Raw genomic sequence first — 17,090 nt, forward strand, 5'->3', positions numbered from 1 at the left:
TTGGCCCACGAGCATGCAAGTCCGATCGAGTCACCAAAGAACCCAGGATTCAAACAAGTCCTTCAACCCCCGTCAAAGTTCGAGGCAAGCGGTCTTCTAGCGCATAGGCTGTTACGCCTCAAAATGTCATCGAGACCGAGTGATGCAATTGTTCCACCACTGTAATGAAATGAGGTTTACGACGGATGCGTCACGGTCGATCAGTATTGTTTTTGTCGTCTCATTTTCTTCTTCCTGTTCACCCTGTGTCTATTTTATCTTGGCGTTAGCGGTAGCGTGGAGCAGTAAGAGGGATGTGGTTATCATGTAACAGAGAAAGATGCCCATACACGCGTTTGTTGTTTTAATGATACTCCGAGATATCAAAGCCATGCGAGTTAGCGATGAAGGCGTTTGGTAGGATATGGAAAAAGACATGCATGCATGCATTAGCGCAGCTTATGAAGAATAATTGTACCGTTATAAACATGAGGATTGCATCTGCTTTGAAGTATTGTGTTGGCCTCCCTAAGGGAACATGGAGACTTGAGTTTATGAAGGATACCACGATAAACTCATCAAAGAGCCCCCGAAGCTCATGTCAATTCAAGTAAGTTTTCTTGTCATTTAGGGCCAAGGGTGCAAGTTTTCTTGTCTGTCCTAGCCCTGTGATCAGAGTATATGATTCCAACTCCATACGCCTGAACAAATTTCTATAAAGATAGCATCTGCCCCCCTTTTGTAACGTCATCTATGGACTTGATCTCCATCTTTGGTATCTTAAATTCTCTCCACGTCAACCTCCCTAGTTCTTCTCAGCAAAAGCAGGATTCTGCTCCATCGTCGAAGAGATATACCCCCTCAGCGCCGCCCACCGATTCGCAGTCGGTGCCGGCGCAGTCTTCTCCTCCGTCTCAGCCTTCTGCGCAGCTGCACCATCCTGCTGCGTCAACCTCGCCATACTAACCCCAAACCTCTCCATCTCGCCCTTAATAACCCTCTCCTTTCTCTTCAACGCACCCCTTTTGCTCTTCAAGCTCTTATGCCTAACCTTTCCCTGCTCAACCTCCGCACCCTCTTCCAGCTCCGGGAGCGCATCAGCTAAACTCTCCAAATTCGCTGCTAGTTTCTTCGATGGTCGTCGTCGCTTTGTGGATTTTGAGATACGTGCTGATTGGATGCGGGATACGAAGGAGGAGTGCTTGATGAGTCGCTTGTCGCGCTTGCTGGAAAGGAAGGAGTCGGTTACTGCGGCGTCGTCGCGGAAGACTTTTTGGGGCGCTTGGGGGTGGATTTGGCCTGTTACTCGCTGGTGGCGGAGGGTGCGCGCGGAAGGCTTTTTGAGACCTGGAGGTTGAGGAGCCTGGGGTTTGTTAGTGAGTTGTTTTTTTGGGAGCGTAGGGCGAAGGAGGTGTACCATTTTGGGTTGTGGTTGAGGTGTTGGAATTGGAGGATTTGGTGTGGAATTGAAGGTGTAGACGAAGATACTGGAGAAACATTTTCGGTGAGGGTGGCTCACCGAGGTGGTGGGGCACACCGAGATACAGCGTGGAGGGGCAGTCAATGGCTGAAGTTGAGGCCAGCTCCGTACAACGGCTTGTAGTCAGTGAAACAGCCATTAAAATTATGACTAGAAACCAGATTATGAGGCCTTGATTTAGTAATTTTATTAAATTACAGTCTATAATGACTTGACAGTTGAAAATGCTGAATCTGGACATGTTCTCTACTCATAGTGGGGTTCAACTCAATATCTCCGTTCTAAGCTGATCCTCTCGTGACTTTTTAACTTTCACACTTCTTCTCACACCTCACTCACTCTCATGCAATAACAATGGAAGAAGTTGATGTTCTTCGAAGAGAAATTGCAAAGCGAGAGGTCGAGCTCGCAGATCTACGTTCCCAACTCGCAGCCGCCGAGTCACAAGCACGTGAATCTCAAGAATCGTGGAAATGGCCACTAGATAGCCACGAGTATGAGAGGTACAGCAGACAGATGATTGTTCCAAACTTTGGGCTTCAAGGTTAGTTGCCATTTGAACGCTCAAGAGAAAGGTGCTAAGTGAAGAACAGGTCAACTACGCTTGAGGAAGGCCAGGGTTCTGCTCGTTGGAGCGGGAGGCTTGGGATGTCCTGCTGCTGCATACCTCGCTGGTTCAGGCATTGGGACGATCGGCCTTGTTGATGGTGATGAAGTTGAGGTTTCGAATTTACACCGTCAAGTTGCGCATTCGACAGGTCGTGTTGGTATGAGCAAGGTTCAGAGTGCGATTACATATCTCAAAGAGTGAGATCCCATCCATCGTTAAGTGCTCATTGACTAACATGCGAAGTCTGAATCCGACGATAACTTATAACGCGCACAACACACATCTGACACCGCAGAACGCTGAGGATATTGTATCAGGCTATGATTTAGTCCTTGATTGTACTGATCACCCTACATCTCGCTATCTCATTTCAGACATCTGCGTTCTTCTCTCAAAGCCGCTTGTCTCAGCATCTGCATTTCAAACTTCAGGCCAACTAATCGTTCTGAATAAACCTCCTGGAAAAGGCCCCTGTTATCGCTGCGTATTCCCAACTCCCCCACCACCAGATAGTGTGGTTGGATGTGGTGAGGGTGGAATTATTGGCCCTATTGTTGGTACAATGGGCGTCCTGCAAGCTTTGGAGGCCATCAAGTTGATTTCAAGAGGTGACCTTGAGATCCATGGAGAGGCCAAAACACCAATGCTGTTACTTTTCAGTGGCATGTCTGATACCCCTTTTCGATCCGTGAGGATGAGGGGTAGAAGAAAGACTTGTCTGGCTTGTGGTGATGAGAACAGACTGACATTGGATGAGCTGAAGAACTCAATGGACTATGTTCAGTTCTGCGGTGTCAAACAGCCTGTTCAATTACTCCAGCCCGACGAGCGAGTCACAGCGAAGGAGTATGATGAGCTCTCCAAGTCAGAGAACAAGGATATGCTGCTCGTAGACGTCCGAGAGAAGGAACATTTTGACCTCTGTAATATTTCAGGTTCAGTCAACATCCCTATCAGTCGCTTTATGAGCGCTCGCGGTGAAGCAACACCCGAGGGATGGCCAAGCGATCTGCCCCATTCGACCCCCATATATGTCGTATGCCGTGTCGGCAACGATTCGCAGATTGCCGCGCAAAAGCTCAAGGACCTAGGATTAGGGAACAACGGAGAGAGATTTATCGGTGATATTCTGGGTGGTATCAAGTCATGGAAGGACACTGTTGATCCATCTGTACCTTTTATATAGACTGACGCAAGAGATGCTGGCTAAAAGAGGAAATGGGGATAGTCGTATTGGATGAGAGATTTTATGATACATACATACAACATACAACGCCCGTGTTAACCCGAGCACACCAAGGGCAGGCCATTCCTGCCCATCAGCTGCGCCATTACAAATAACATTTTGCTCAAGTCAACAGAGACTCCTGTGAGATATTTTTTCTTTTCGTTCTTTTCATTTACACAAAGTTGGCAGTCTTCTTTTTGTTGAATGCCTTTTGGTCTTTTAGCCATTGGCGATATCCAGAAACACTAGAGATCTTTTCGCCGTAGAAATCGGGAACTGTTTTGTAGTAAGCAACTTACTTGATCGGCACTTGAAGCTAGCGAGATGAAAAACTTACCAGGGTTGCTGGCGCTCGAGTTGGTGGGGTCAACCCGATGTTTCTTGATGCGCTCAAAGAACTGAGCCTCCTTTTGCGTCATCTGCTTCTTCCACTGGCGATTCAAGAGGTAAAAGACCTGGTTTCCAACACTAGGGCCGCTCAACCACCCAAGGCCCGAGAACGCGAGCGTCATAAGTCCCAGCGTCATAAACGGGTCGAGAGGGATTTGCGAGATGATCGGTTCCGCCAGACCCGTCGAGAGAAAAACTGCGCCCGCACTGCCGGCGAAGAGTCCATTGGTGATGGAGAACAGGAGCTGGTATCGTCGGCGCGAAACTCGCAGCTTGAAGAAGCTGTTCCAGTCGAGCGGGGGTAGTTCGGTGGACTGCGGCTTATCGGCGTAGGTGCGGGAGAAGGTCTTTGCGACGACGGGGGTGAAGCATTGAGGTCGGAACGGCGATGCTGAGAGACATGATGCTGGACGCAGAGTTGAGAATGAAGCTTTTTGTGATGAGCGCACGAGACCTGTTAGCGGCATTCGCAAGACGGAGGTCTTGAGCGGAGACGCCATGATGAAGTGAATTGATGTTTGTAGCCAATTGAGGTTTGGGAGGGAAAAAAGTCAATTAGAGGTTTGGAGTGGAGATTGAAGGATGTCGTTGTGCCGTCGGTTATTGGGCGTGACGTGGGGATGCTGAAGCTCGGGTAGAGCTGTGTTCGTGATCTCATGGTGGATGGAAAAGTTTGGCGCTTGGTTAGGCGCGGCTAAGCGCTGCCGCCATTAAGGCTCAATTAGGAACTGGATAGCCCCGACCCCCCTAATAAGGGCTATATAGACTTGATCGAGCTAAGATTAATTATATTCTCTATATTTGATCTTATAAGTAGGTATAAGACTACGTGTTTTAATTAGTAGTTTAATAAATATTTTAAAAGCTTTTATTTAAAATAATAATTCAATAAGAGAAATTCTAGTTTCCCTTTAGGTATTTCTTTATTTAAAATATAGCCTATAGGCCTTTCCATGCTGTGTTAGGCTTTGTTGACTGTGACTCTAGCTTAGTCATCGGGTAGCAGCTCTTAGGCCTGTTGCCAGCCTCTTACAACACAGGCCGCGTTTTAGAACAGCTCATAAAATAGATTTATTCTTATGAACACGCCGACGACACAATCGAAAATTTCTTCTACTTGATCTGCCTCAGGCCCTTTCTTTACCTATGATTTCTACTCACCTAATCGAATTGGCGGCTCGTCCATTATAATCCTGCCAGAACTGGCGTCGCGGGTCGCGGGACTCGCGTTGGCGCACGAGCGATGGAGTCCCTCCAACAGCAGCTCGAGCCAGACGAGCCGGAAAAACGAAAACCGAAGGAACACAAGAGATCTCGGATCGAAGTACGTCTTCGGTCTAAACCAAGAGATTATGTCCCTGGCAGTGGTCCTCCACTGCAGCCTATTAGCTTGCTACCACCCCAAGACTCGACCGCATACATATTGGAGCGAATTATCCTTCCCTCACCGGGTCCTGCTGCAGATGGACTCCCTCTACCGAGACGGATGACATATATCGTGTCATGGACGGACCTACCAGCGGCGCAAATGTTGGTTCCTGCAATGGATATTCTGGAATACGTATCTCCGAGGAAATTGGAAGAGTGGGAATTCAAGAATACGGAAGAACAGTTGGAGGAAGAAACGACGGAGAAAAAGAAGACAGAAGCTGGACAGGTCTCCCAGCCAAAGAAGCGTGGTAGACCACCCAAGCACAGTACGATAGAAACGGCTGTTGTTGCGGTGGTAGAAGACGATGAGGCTGTTCCAATGAAGGGGGCCATGACGATCAAGACCCCTACGAAAAACAGATTGAAGGACTTTGAGGGATTGTCGGATGAGGAGGGCCCGGCGAGACAGTTGCAGTGGGAAATGACTGGTGATTCGGCTGAGACGGATGATCAGGCGTTGGATGAGCATAGAGGGACCGTTGAGGACTCAGAAAGTGCTTTCAGTGGCTCAGCAGTCAAGTCCCAAGTCCCAAAGAAAAGGCATACCAAAGGCAAACATTTCGAGTCATTCCCCTCAACAGGGACCTCAAGTCGGCAAAGCACGCCCCAGATCACGAGCATACGCTCAAAGTCTGAAAGCAAGAAGAAGCTTGACCGTTCTTCGAAGAAAGCACAACCTTCTAAAGGACTATTGAGTGGCGTTCAAGGCACAGGCTCGGCCTCAGAATGGACTCCCCAAGAGTCACTCACCTACTCTAACTCGGGGGTTGAGACACCAGATCCAGAGTCAGAGACACAAACAGCACGTCTCATCGAAGAAGCTCTGTCAGTTCAGAAGAGGTCTCCAAAGTCCAAGTCGAAGCCCAAAAGTAGCACTCCCAAGTCTCCAGAGCCAGTTCCTCAAGAAGATCCCAGCCAAGAAGCAGAAAAGGTAGATGAACCAGGTTGGGAAGTCAAACGGGTTGAAGACATGGAACTCTACGATGTTGAAGGCCAAGGTCTAGTGCGCTACTTCTTGGTCCGCTGGGAAGGTGACTGGCCGCCTGACCAGAACCCCTCCTGGGAGCCAGAATCCAACCTCCCCAAAGATCTCATCAAAGCGTACCTCCGTAATGGGAAGAGAAAACGCCCAGACAAGTCAGTTACAAAGCCAGTCTCTAAACAACCCTCCGTTGCACCGTCATACGCACCAAAGAAGAAGTCTATGAAACAAACTACGTTATCATGGGGCATTCCTGCAAAGCAGTTCAAGAGCGTCAGTGAGGCTTTCGCAGGCGGAGAGGACGATGAGCTCGGAATGCCCGTCGCTACAGATCCACGTAAGGAGGATGATGAAGATGATGAGCTTTTCGTCGTGGAGGAACCACCCGCGAAGAAAAGGGCTAAGAAATTGGATGCGAATGGATGGGGAGCTGATGATTACAGGTGAAGAAAAACAATAGGTCAAGGTTGGCTATGGAGTTGGAGATGGCTTTCGGGCATGGATTCTTATCATTAAGGGCGAAGGCGTAATTATTTTTCAAAAGCAGAACGGTCACGGCGGACATACATAGCATTAGAGATACCCATTTTGTGTCAAATGACTTATTTACATTGAACTACCTAAAAGTGCATTGAACTACCGTTGATTCCTTGCTTGATTGATCCCCAGGGCTCCAAAGAGATGTCATACAAATCCCCTTATAGCAATGCCCTTGGTTAAATGTCCCATACCTGCCTAAAAACATTCCGGAAATGATCGCAGACTCCCCTTGCCCTTGTTGTTAACATGTTCGGCAGAGTATTAATGCATATGTTCAGTGTTGTATGACTGAACCGATGTTGGAGTGTTCAGAGGAACACCACTGATCCGATGCTGATCAGCTGTCTCGCGCAATATCGCGGCTTTTTGTTGTGTAGATTTACTTTCGCTCGCCCTCGGCTGTCGAGACTACCTTGCGCGACTTGGGGTTCAAATATGCCTTGATCTGATTGGGGATCGCGGTGAGTCTCTCGGGGTTCCAGGATGACGCGAATCCGAACTTCTTGTTAATGTTGCGGCGGACACTAGCGACACGGCCATACTCGGCGTACTTGGGCAGGTAGGGCATTTCATTTGCCTCGCAATAGTGTCTCCAGAAGGGAGCCCAGTTGGTCTTAAGGACATTGTCCTGCTTGAGTTTCATGAGCTCCGTGTCGTCGAGCTTGGTGTAGATGTCGCCGTTGACTTGACGAGAAAAGATCTTGCCCTTAACGATGATGTATTTAGTGTTGCCGTCAACGAAGTTGAAAGTGATGTTGGTCATCTGGATATCCCGGAGGTCAGGAGAGTTCTTGTCATCGCGGACGAGGATATGCGGAACAACGGCATAGTTTCCTGGGTAGCAAGACGGACGGTGCAACGTCTCCACGTTGATTGACGGGCGACGTGACGCCTCAGCATTCGTCGACGGAGTGTGAGGCACTTCGACGGTCATGGACGGGGTGCGCGACACAACCTCCACGTTCATCGACGAGGTGCGGCTGGTAACCGCACGTCGGGGAATAGGTGCCCCGTAGGCAAAGTTGGAGGAGGGGGTGAACAAGTTGAACGGCTGCACGTTCCATGCATCAGAGAGATGCTTATGGGGGACATGAGCGATCGTGTTAGAGACAGAACTGGTGAGTTCCACCACATCGCGGTCAGAAGGAGTCGGACCAAAACCCATCTGAGTGGCAGGTCCATGGTAGGGAAGAAATACATGGTTGAGAATCATGTAACAGAGACGACCGGCCTCGAAGACACTGGCGAACTCAATGGACAGCTTGCCGTTCATTTGGTTATCATTCTGGGAAAAGGAAGCACGGATAATGTACTTGGTTCCGAATCGAGTCAGGAGATGCCAGATGGCTGATGTAGGAAAGTTCTCGAGAGTGATACAACGACCCGAGTGCTCGCTATGATAGCCGACACCATATTCAAGCGGGTGCCCATGGTGGGAATCGTAGGATGAAGTAGAGTTGATGAGCTTGACTTCAATCTCGAAGAAGCGACCGGTACCGTCAACAAACTCAAGTCCGTTGGCCTTGACGTTGGCAACATACTTCCTGGCAGCTGCGGAGTCGCGAAACTCGACACAAGCCATCTTAAAGGCCGTGCCGCTGTTTACAAGGTTGTCCATCATGGAGATGCGGACCAGACCGCCAATACCGCAGACCGCGTTGGCAATCTGGGTGAGAGTAGTGCCCTGTGGGATCTTTTCGAGGAGAACACGACGGGAGTCGGCGGGACTGTCAGGATCGAAAACCGAATTGATGTTGATCATGTAAATCTCATCACCAGAACGAATAGAGACGGTCTCATTCTCGTTGCTGGTGGGGGCGTCCTGATCATCAGATGCAGCGCCTTGGTTGGTAGGGGATGCATCATTGTTGCCGCCATCGGCAGCCGAGTTACCATCTGAGCGGGCAAACTGGGATACAACGTCTGAGGAATCGTCCGCAAGGGAGTTGGGGGGATCCTATTCCCCAGGACCCTCGCTGTCGGACTCCGACGTGGTTTGATGGATGATGGATTCATCCGACTCATCATCAGACGAGGCCTCTTCATCTCCCTGAGTTCAAATATTAATCATCTGATTCAACAAAGGGCAGGGAATACTTACATCGCTTCTAGACGAGGAGTCACCTTGGGCTTCGCTCATCTCTCGCAAGGCCATGTTACTCTCGAGGAGGTCAACCTCAACTCGGCCAAGCTCCTCCATCTTGGCCAGAACCTGGGTAGGAGTGAGGTTTCCATCAGTTGAGCCGATGATCTCATCCTAGGAGGTTAGAGGGTTAATACGAGATGACAACATGGATTGACTGGGGATGACTTACTCGCAGTTCATCATAGCGGATACGGTTTAGCCGGTTCTCCTCCTTTAGTCGCACGAGGTCGGCACGAGCCTGTTCCCGAGCCTCGCGTTGGCTCATTATTTCTTCAGCTGATAGGTTGGGGAAGTTGGCGGTGTCGCTCATGTAGTCGAGTTGAGTCTCGACACTAGCAAGCTTGGACTTGATTAGGTAGTCTTGCTCTTCAAATTTCAGGCTGACTTCATCGCTGTTGGCCGACAACGCGAGACTCATGTCCGAGGGATGAGAGTCTAAGTCTCCGAATGCGGTGCCAACTCCGTTGAAGTCAGAGGAGTGGGAAGATAGCTCATCGGAGCGGGACGACAAGAAGTCCCAACTACCTTGCTCGGAGGTAGGACCTTGATTGCCATTCATAGTTGGGAGAGCCATGTTTATGGCGATGAATGGTATTGAAGAGTAAAATGAGAAGATACAGAAGATAGGGGAAGGGGTAAACAGAGTGCAGGGGTGCTTGGGTATGGGGAGTATGAAGAAGAGATCAGAGTGAGAATAATATGTATGTGAATAGTTACTCTTCTTGCAACAAGTTGATAGTGAAGAAATATGGAACGAATCTTTGTGTTGTGAAGAAGAAGATACCTTTGTGGAAGAGAGATGGGTAGATGAGATGTGGGAGGAAAGATGTCCTTGGAGAGGGGGAGAAAAGAGGAGAGCGAGATACACGCGAGGGGGGCAGAAGATGCAGCCCACGACGCGTCAAGCTCTAGCCTATAGGAGAGCAGAATCAACAAAACGTAGACGATCCGGTGACCAGGTAACGGCCAGTTACGCTGCCAGTGGTGCTCAGGAGTAGGGCACTGAGTATTTGCTCTGTAGAAATGAATTTCAACTTGTTGTGGGGAAGGGATAGGGCATTGATGGAGGTTAAGGACTTGAGGCACTGCAGAGGAAGTAGTCCGAGCAGAGGAGGGGCTCAGGAGAAGTTGGGGGAGCGGCAGTGCAGTGGGACGAAAGCACTAGAAGCTATCGAGACACGCGTCACCTTGATGCCGAACATTCATCTTGTTCATAGACCTGCAAGAAAGGAGCAAGGCTAATGTCCATGTTCATGTTCATATGTTGTTCATTGCAGCACATCGCCCTGACACTCGATATATATTTTGAACGTAGATAACATAATCGTAATCCCAATATTGTCGGAGGTAGATATTATTGACAAGATAGCCCATGCCAACTTTCACTGGCTCCTCTCCAGCCCAAGTGGTGTTGCTGCTTGGTGTTGCGGGTGGCCTACAACCCATTCTGTCCCGCCCCTCCACTGATGAAACTATTCGGACCCCCACTAGTCTCCCAGAAGTCTTCACGATATCGCCATCTTGTTGTTTTTGTTCATCCATATTGTATTTCGTCCCGTACGTCGAAATTTCATCCACCAGCACACCGTCATGGAACTCTAAGCTCGAGGGATGAATATGCCCACGATGGTCTTGAGTATTAGCCCCTTCACTGAGGGAGCGGTGCATCTTGAGGCGTGCTAACCTTGTATCGTTGCGCAGGATCATCACCATGGACTCATGGTGTTTTCCACACTTTGACCTCGAACCCGTAAAGCAAACAGACAATGTGCATCGGCTATCTGCAAGAGTCATCCCCATCTTCCTCGATCGTAACGGCAGCGGCCGCAGCATGCCCACGGGCATACGAGACATCGTTTCAAAGATGAAGAGCATTACATCAACGACGCAGCGACCTGGGAGAGGCATATCGATAGGAGAAGGGTAAGAAGCACGAGTGCCGCATGGCGTTGACATCCTTCAGAGCATACTGATAGACAAGGAGGCATCAATTCGAAGACACGACTTTCGAAGTCCATAACACGACAGTGAGGAACACACACATATATACATACAGGATCACATCTGAAGAGACTCACTCTGCCTCTACCCCTTATTCTTGCACTTGCGGTCGCTTTCACATCAGTCAGACCACTTGTCTTGACTGCGATCGGATCTACGAGGCATCAAGACTCCTTGATCCATAGATAGGTTCCTCTGACAACTGGACATACAGGCTAGTCTACAACTGACCGGACTTGATCATGACAGGACAAGACGAACGAGTAGCCCCCAAAGCGCTGGCTCAATGGAGAAGACACGATATACGAAGAGACCACGAAAGAAGAGACCGCAAACGAACAACCCATCGAGACCAGAGATGCATTGAGATACAAGACAAGGCACAAAAGCACAAAGGAACAAGGGGGAAGAAGGTCTTGGAGCCGCAGTTGACAAAGAAGGCACCGAACAATTGGGAAGTTGATCATCAAAGAAAGGAGTCTTTGGAATAAAACTGACCAGCACTTGCCTCGTCACCCATTGATTCAATCGTAGAACAAACACTCAGGCATTGGAGAAGTAGAGAAGAAGATAAAGGGGTAAACATTTCAAGACATGAAGTTGGAATAGAAGAAACAAGGTTACAACGGTCTCACGTGAAAAGACATGTCGTTCGAGCTTTATCCCCATAAGCTCCACACTAAGACACCCTTGAGTGCCTAGGCCTAAACTGACGGGACGCTCCCGGGTGAGTCAAGCGGCCAGTTTTAGCACCCTTGCTCCCCGCAAAGACCCCTGTTGAACTCCCAGGACATGAGCTGTAGACGTCAGTTACAGGGGTATTCAAGACAACATCATGTTGGACCAACACATATGATGAGAAGTAGAGCCGTAAAACCGGCAATTCTTACAGTTTTTTGACCAGTCACATCTGACTCTCATGTATAAATTCTGATGGGCTCATCTTATTCGGCGATTTCCAAATCGTACCCTGTTCGATGTGGATAGACTTCCCTGGCTAGCTCAGCCTCCAGGCATCCAAAGCTCCAAGCTTCAGCCGCATGCAACCAGTACAACCATTCAAACCTACATTTTACAGGACTGGCCACTGTAAGAACTGGAAAGTTCCCGTCTCCCTCAGAACCCAACCTAAGGTACAGAGGGAGGATCTGACTCACTGACCGAATTCTGCCACTCAGTTCAGTCCTGACCCAAACATAAACCCACACACACAAAAGTTACTTTCAACTCAGCAACTTTCAAATACTGTACCAACAGTATATAAAGATCATACAACTCTTCTTATTTACGCAATCTTTTATTCTCTTCTTCAACAGGCTTCCGCTTGTCATCAAATCATCATGGCGTCTTCATCGGAATCAGATCTGCCTTGGTTCCTCAAGTCATCAGCTCCCGTTCTCTTCCCCTTCGACGATGCCCTGAGACTCCCACAGGCTGAGTTTGAAGAATGTATTCGTCAGATGATCGCCGATCGTCACAGGATATCTTTCTCACAGGAGAAGCGTGACGCTCATTTCGCTGCCATGGCTAACTTTGATGAGTCCGAGACCTTCACTCTCGTCTCCAACTCGACATCTGCCGAAATCCGTCAGTCCATGGAGGCCGCTAACCTCTCAAATCATGCATCTAAAGACACTGAAACTATGCGAGGGTCTTCTCCTACCCAGGAGCCGGAGGTGGAAGAGCCCCAGCCTGTCCAGTCCAACCCTTTCATGGAAGGTCTCATCAACTACGGGAACGAGAAGCCATCTCGGGACCTCGACAACATGATGCTCACGGAGAACGGCGATCTCGCTTATCGTTCCAGCCAAGACGCCCTTGTTGATCTCTTCCAGGAGCTCGAGGAAGCCGTCTCTGGTCCTCGCCTGAAGGATCTCCTTACTAGAGCCTGGGATGAGAACCCCCTTGCTACTCTCAGAATCATCTTCAACGCTCGGTCCATTCATTTGGGAAAGAGCTCGCGGACTGTGTTTTACCGATGTGTTGGATGGTTGGCGCAGAACCATCCCTTGACACTTGTCGCTAACCTCTGCTGGCTGAGCCGCCCGGTCATCAACAAGAAGGCCGAGAAGAAGGAGGACGACGATCTTGTTCTCGTTGAAGAGGAGAACGATGACGGCTCTGCCAAGTTCGACGTGAAGAATGGAGTGGCCCATGGCTACTGGAAGGACATGCTAAACATCCTGGCCATTGCGGCCAATGATAAGCTTACTGTCATCGATGACCCCAAGGAGGTCCTCAACACGGAGAACCCTGGCATCCTCCGCGGCAAGAGTATCACGAAGCCTCGCCATCGCGACGGCAGCAGACTCCGAGGCCTTCATCATGGAGCTCGAGGGCTTGGGAGAGGTCGCGGTCGCGGTCGTGGCCGTGGCCGAGGCCAAGGATCTCACTCAACTAGACAGGAGATGAGAGAGCAGAATCGCGATGCCGACCCCAAAGAACTCAGACGAGAGACCAGAGAGAACCGCCATGAGACCGCTCGGGTTCTATTCGATACCGACTCCGTGTATCGCGCCCTCCACTTGACCATTGCTCGTCTCTTTGCAGAACAGCTGCACAAGGACATTCAAGCCCTCCGAGGAGACGACAAGGCCAAGCGCTCTATCTCGCTGTGCGGCAAGTGGGCTCCTTCTTCTGATCACTTCCACGACAGACACACCTTCATCGTCAGCACCATCGCGGAGATTCTGTACCCCCGAGAGTCCATCTACCACCCGATGCTCAGCCCAAGAGACGGCCATGAAAAGTATCTACGATTCGCCCGTGAGCAGTACCGCAAGGATACATCTGCCCTCCGAAAGCAGCTCGAGATCGTCGAGCGAGATATCACCGTCAAGAAGTACGAAAACATCAAGTACGACCGAGTTCCCTCTCTCGCCATGAATCAGTACTCCAAGCTGTTCATCGAGAACGATGCCGAGCGCTTCGGAAACTACCTTGACAAGGCTGCGGAAGGCAAAGCAAACATCTCTGGGGCTACTCTCCTCCCGTCTACTTTGATCCAAAAGGTCCGAACTGGCGGTTCGGCTGCTCGACCAGGTGCCAACTCGCTTCTTGACCAGAAGGTGGCAGAGATCGAGGCCAAGGTACTTGATGGCCAGTGGAACACGCTCGTCAAGCGGATCAAGGACTCGGGCACAATGGACTCCTGCATCGCAGTCTGTGATGTATCTGGCAGCATGAACGGTCCTGTCTTTAGAGATCAGACCACGCCGATCGACTCCGCCATCGGTCTGTCTCTCCTCCTCGCAGAGGTCGCCAAGCCCCCTTTCGCCGGCACCTTCATCACCTTCAGCGAGCACCCCAGAGTCGAGGAAGTCGACTTGACCAAGACTCTGCGGGAGAAGTACTGGGCCATGCACCGATCGGAATGGGGAATGAGCACTAACTTCGTCTCTGTCTTCGAGGACCTGATCCTTCCCATGGCTCTCCAGAACAAGCTCAAGCAGGAGGATATGATCAAGCGAGTCTTTGTCTTCAGCGACATGCAGTTCAACGAAGCAAGCTCCTCCAACTCCCACTACTACCGGGAGTGGGCTTCTGAGAGACAGAAGCCATCAAGCTGGTCTACTTCCTTCGAACGCATCAAGGCCAAGTTCGAAGAGGCGGGTTACGAACTCCCCGAGCTTGTCTTCTGGAACCTCGCAGGCGGCCGAGCAGGATACACCGGAAGCGGCGGTGATCCAACGGCGCCCAAGCCTGTCCAGGCTGACGAGGATGGAACATGCCTCGTCAGCGGGTACTCGCAGGGCTTGCTGAAGGTGTTCCTGGAGGGAGGTGGTTTCGAGGAGGAGGGTGAGGATGAAGAGGTTGTCGTCGAGAAGGACGAGGAGGGTAACGTCACCCAGAAGACGGAGAAGGTGAAGATGACGCCTCTCAAGATCGTGCAGAAGGCGATAAACCACAAGGCGTACGAGATGTTGAAGGTGGTCGACTAAGGGGAGTAATGAGTTATGAAAACGATACCCAGAATGAAACGCATAGCTGTTGTACAATAGTACTCATTGGTCGCAAGCACGACTTTAGCTTAGGGAGTTAAATTGCATTGTATTCTAGTCTTTTCTTTCTTGTGAGTGGTGATTGAGGGATAATATGTCTGTGATGAATATATCTTCATGTCACACTTTGCAGTTGAGACCTGTGGCTGCGAGCTCACATTACCAGACTAGATCGATTTCGGTGGCTGATTTCCTGAGCGCTTTTGCCATCTTGTGCAACGCCATGAGGGTGTCTTGGTCGGTCCACTCGTCGCTGTTCGCCAGCCATGTCTCGAGGTCGTCGATGGTGTACACCTTGTTTGGATTAACGTTCTCTTGTCGCTTTCTCTCTCGTTGCTTCTCCAGTTCCTTTGATGCCTTCTTGGAGAGAGGCTTGGGGTTCTTGTCTGTTGGCTCGGTGGTGCTTGTCTGCGACGGAGGCGGGCTCTTAGGTTCTGATTCTGCCATCCTGCTGGTATGTCAAAACGACCCCTCCTCCTATTGTGCAGGAAGATGTTGGAGAGAATCAACTTGAAGATGTCTTCATCTAAACCTGAGTGAGAAGGCAGTAAGTTGCAATCACTTTGAACTTGCAGTCAATAAAATATGCCTCTCATCTCTTTTCTAAACAATTTACTGTTTTGAATCTAAAGTCTGTTGATCTAAAGTTGAATAGTAACATATGTCTATGAATAGTTGTAACTCAAAATATGGCCATGACTTGAGATTTGGAGCAAAATGTAAGTCTACCCTAAACGCCAGCAAGTCAGAAATGATTCAACATTAACTTCAGTAACTACCTGGATTATCTAGACTTTTTTATTCTTTATGGATTCTACAGTTCTTTTACATATTTCTAGTCAGGTGAAGGATTTTGTTCTGACGGCCTCAACAAAACCAGACGAGCAACGCATGCCCGTCAGATAATGCCCGTTGAGTTTGCCAGCATCTCCGAAATACGGTGCATGTGTGTATGCTATATCAACGAAGCAGGGCAGTTGTGTGTGTTATATCTCCGAATCAGGGTGCATGTGTGTATGCTATATCGACGACGCAGGGCGTATGTGTATGCTCTATTGATGAACCAGGTGAGTGTGTGTGCTATATCGACGACGCAGGGAAAGTTTGTGTGCTGTGTCGATGAAGCTGGGAAAATTTGTATGCTATGTCGATAAGGCTGGGAAAGTGTGTATGCTGTGTCGTTAAAGCTGGAAAGATATCTTTTTGATAAAGCTACTGGGAACAGCTATCGGAGATTGCCCAATTCAGCTTCCCGAGATTTAGTCAATATAGCGCGGGAGATAACCGCGAATAAAGGCGTAGTGCATTAGTCCCGTGCTACAAGATATCGACAGATAGGGTGGCCGATATCAACATAAATGTCAACAAGGGACAGTAGCTATACGTTCCGATTCGTAGCGAAACGAATTACGGGCGCTTATGCTCATGGATTCGCCTCGTGAAACCGCGTGTCCAAAAGCTTGTGTGGTATCACTGATGTACATAGATTGCGCGAGAGTATGGTGCAAGATATAGTGGAACTTGAAGGCGGTGATCACTCAATCAAGACAGATTGTCTGACGCTTCAGGTATTGGAAAGTGATAGGTTATCTCGTAAATGTGGTCCAGAGATAGAGTTGTGAGAGGTTGTAACGCTCAGTTGGGGATGGCTGATAACTCACATCTCGTCCCATTACACCCCGTCCCATCACATCACCCCTTATTCACAAAGTTCTGCATATGTACCCTTCTCCACCAATGTCTTGGCTATCTTCTGCATTTCAATCAAAGGGGTAATCGAACATTTCCCATGATCCAACAAATCGAATGAGCCCCATTTGCGAGTTGGGTCATGCGTTCTTTTCAGAGTTTCTTGGCAATTTCATGTACCAACACTCACCGAGTTTGCACTGACCTTGAGTCTCGAGGGGAAGCCTCAGCTCGGAAGACATACGCGACGGGAATCATTCGTAGTTGTACGAAAAGTCGGATGTTTGAAGAAGATAATACGGGATATATCTCGACTATTCAAGCACGTTCACGTTCTGCATCGCCGAATTACGGCCGTTTATAGGGTCCGTTCGCAGAGTCAGCTGGTGTTTCACAATTTCACATACAGAGTACAATGCTCCATACTCAACCATCTCCGCCATTCTGGGTACCTGAACGCGGAGTTGGGAATGAGGAGTCCCCAGATATCTCGCACTGCGGCCGTGGGGGATTGAAGCGTCCTCGTCCACTCGCCCGGGGAAGGCAAGAAAAAAATAGGGGCTCTGAGATATTTTGAACAGAAAAAGGGCCGTTTACTTCGGTGCAAGATGGA

At 49.5% G+C, this 17,090-nt stretch overlaps 7 protein-coding genes across 7 annotated transcripts; 3 read left to right on the forward strand and 4 right to left on the reverse strand.

Moving 5' to 3' along the window:
• Positions 1–784: 784 nt before the first annotated feature.
• FMAN_16179 (uncharacterized protein) lies at positions 785–1,399 on the reverse strand (the record flags this gene model as incomplete). The annotated part of the gene is made up of 2 exons (XM_041835625.1): positions 785–1,342; positions 1,397–1,399. The coding sequence occupies 2 exons, from the start codon at positions 1,397–1,399 to the stop codon at positions 785–787; spliced, it is 561 nt and encodes a 186-aa protein (XP_041685770.1).
• Positions 1,400–1,813: 414 nt separating this feature from the next.
• On the forward strand, positions 1,814–3,255 carry FMAN_02287 (uncharacterized protein; the record flags this gene model as incomplete). The annotated part of the gene is made up of 3 exons (XM_041835626.1): positions 1,814–2,003; positions 2,053–2,266; positions 2,313–3,255. 3 exons carry the CDS (start codon positions 1,814–1,816, stop codon positions 3,253–3,255), a joined length of 1,347 nt encoding a protein of 448 aa, XP_041685771.1.
• Positions 3,256–3,469: 214 nt separating this feature from the next.
• FMAN_02288 (putative Presequence translocated-associated motor subunit PAM17, mitochondrial) lies at positions 3,470–4,187 on the reverse strand (the record flags this gene model as incomplete). Its single annotated transcript, XM_041835627.1, has 2 exons — positions 3,470–3,573; positions 3,635–4,187. 2 exons carry the CDS (start codon positions 4,185–4,187, stop codon positions 3,470–3,472), a joined length of 657 nt encoding a protein of 218 aa, XP_041685772.1.
• Positions 4,188–4,930: 743 nt separating this feature from the next.
• Positions 4,931–6,547, forward strand: FMAN_02289 (uncharacterized protein; the record flags this gene model as incomplete). The annotated part of the gene is made up of 1 exon (XM_041835628.1): positions 4,931–6,547. One exon carries the CDS (start codon positions 4,931–4,933, stop codon positions 6,545–6,547), a length of 1,617 nt encoding a protein of 538 aa, XP_041685773.1.
• Positions 6,548–7,019: 472 nt separating this feature from the next.
• On the reverse strand, positions 7,020–9,360 carry FMAN_02290 (uncharacterized protein; the record flags this gene model as incomplete). Its single annotated transcript, XM_041835629.1, has 4 exons — positions 7,020–8,563; positions 8,612–8,690; positions 8,742–8,897; positions 8,956–9,360. 4 exons carry the CDS (start codon positions 9,358–9,360, stop codon positions 7,020–7,022), a joined length of 2,184 nt encoding a protein of 727 aa, XP_041685774.1.
• A 2,767-nt stretch (positions 9,361–12,127) lies between these two features.
• On the forward strand, positions 12,128–14,728 carry FMAN_02291 (uncharacterized protein; the record flags this gene model as incomplete). Its single annotated transcript, XM_041835631.1, has 1 exon — positions 12,128–14,728. The coding sequence occupies one exon, from the start codon at positions 12,128–12,130 to the stop codon at positions 14,726–14,728; it is 2,601 nt and encodes an 866-aa protein (XP_041685775.1).
• Positions 14,729–14,947: 219 nt separating this feature from the next.
• Positions 14,948–15,235, reverse strand: FMAN_02292 (uncharacterized protein; the record flags this gene model as incomplete). Its single annotated transcript, XM_041835632.1, has 1 exon — positions 14,948–15,235. One exon carries the CDS (start codon positions 15,233–15,235, stop codon positions 14,948–14,950), a length of 288 nt encoding a protein of 95 aa, XP_041685776.1.
• Between the last annotated feature and the right edge of the window lie 1,855 nt (positions 15,236–17,090).

Source organism: Fusarium mangiferae, assembly GCF_900044065.1.
Source record: "Fusarium mangiferae strain MRC7560 genome assembly, contig: FMAN_scaffold010, whole genome shotgun sequence".
Taxonomy (NCBI): domain Eukaryota; kingdom Fungi; phylum Ascomycota; class Sordariomycetes; order Hypocreales; family Nectriaceae; genus Fusarium; species Fusarium mangiferae.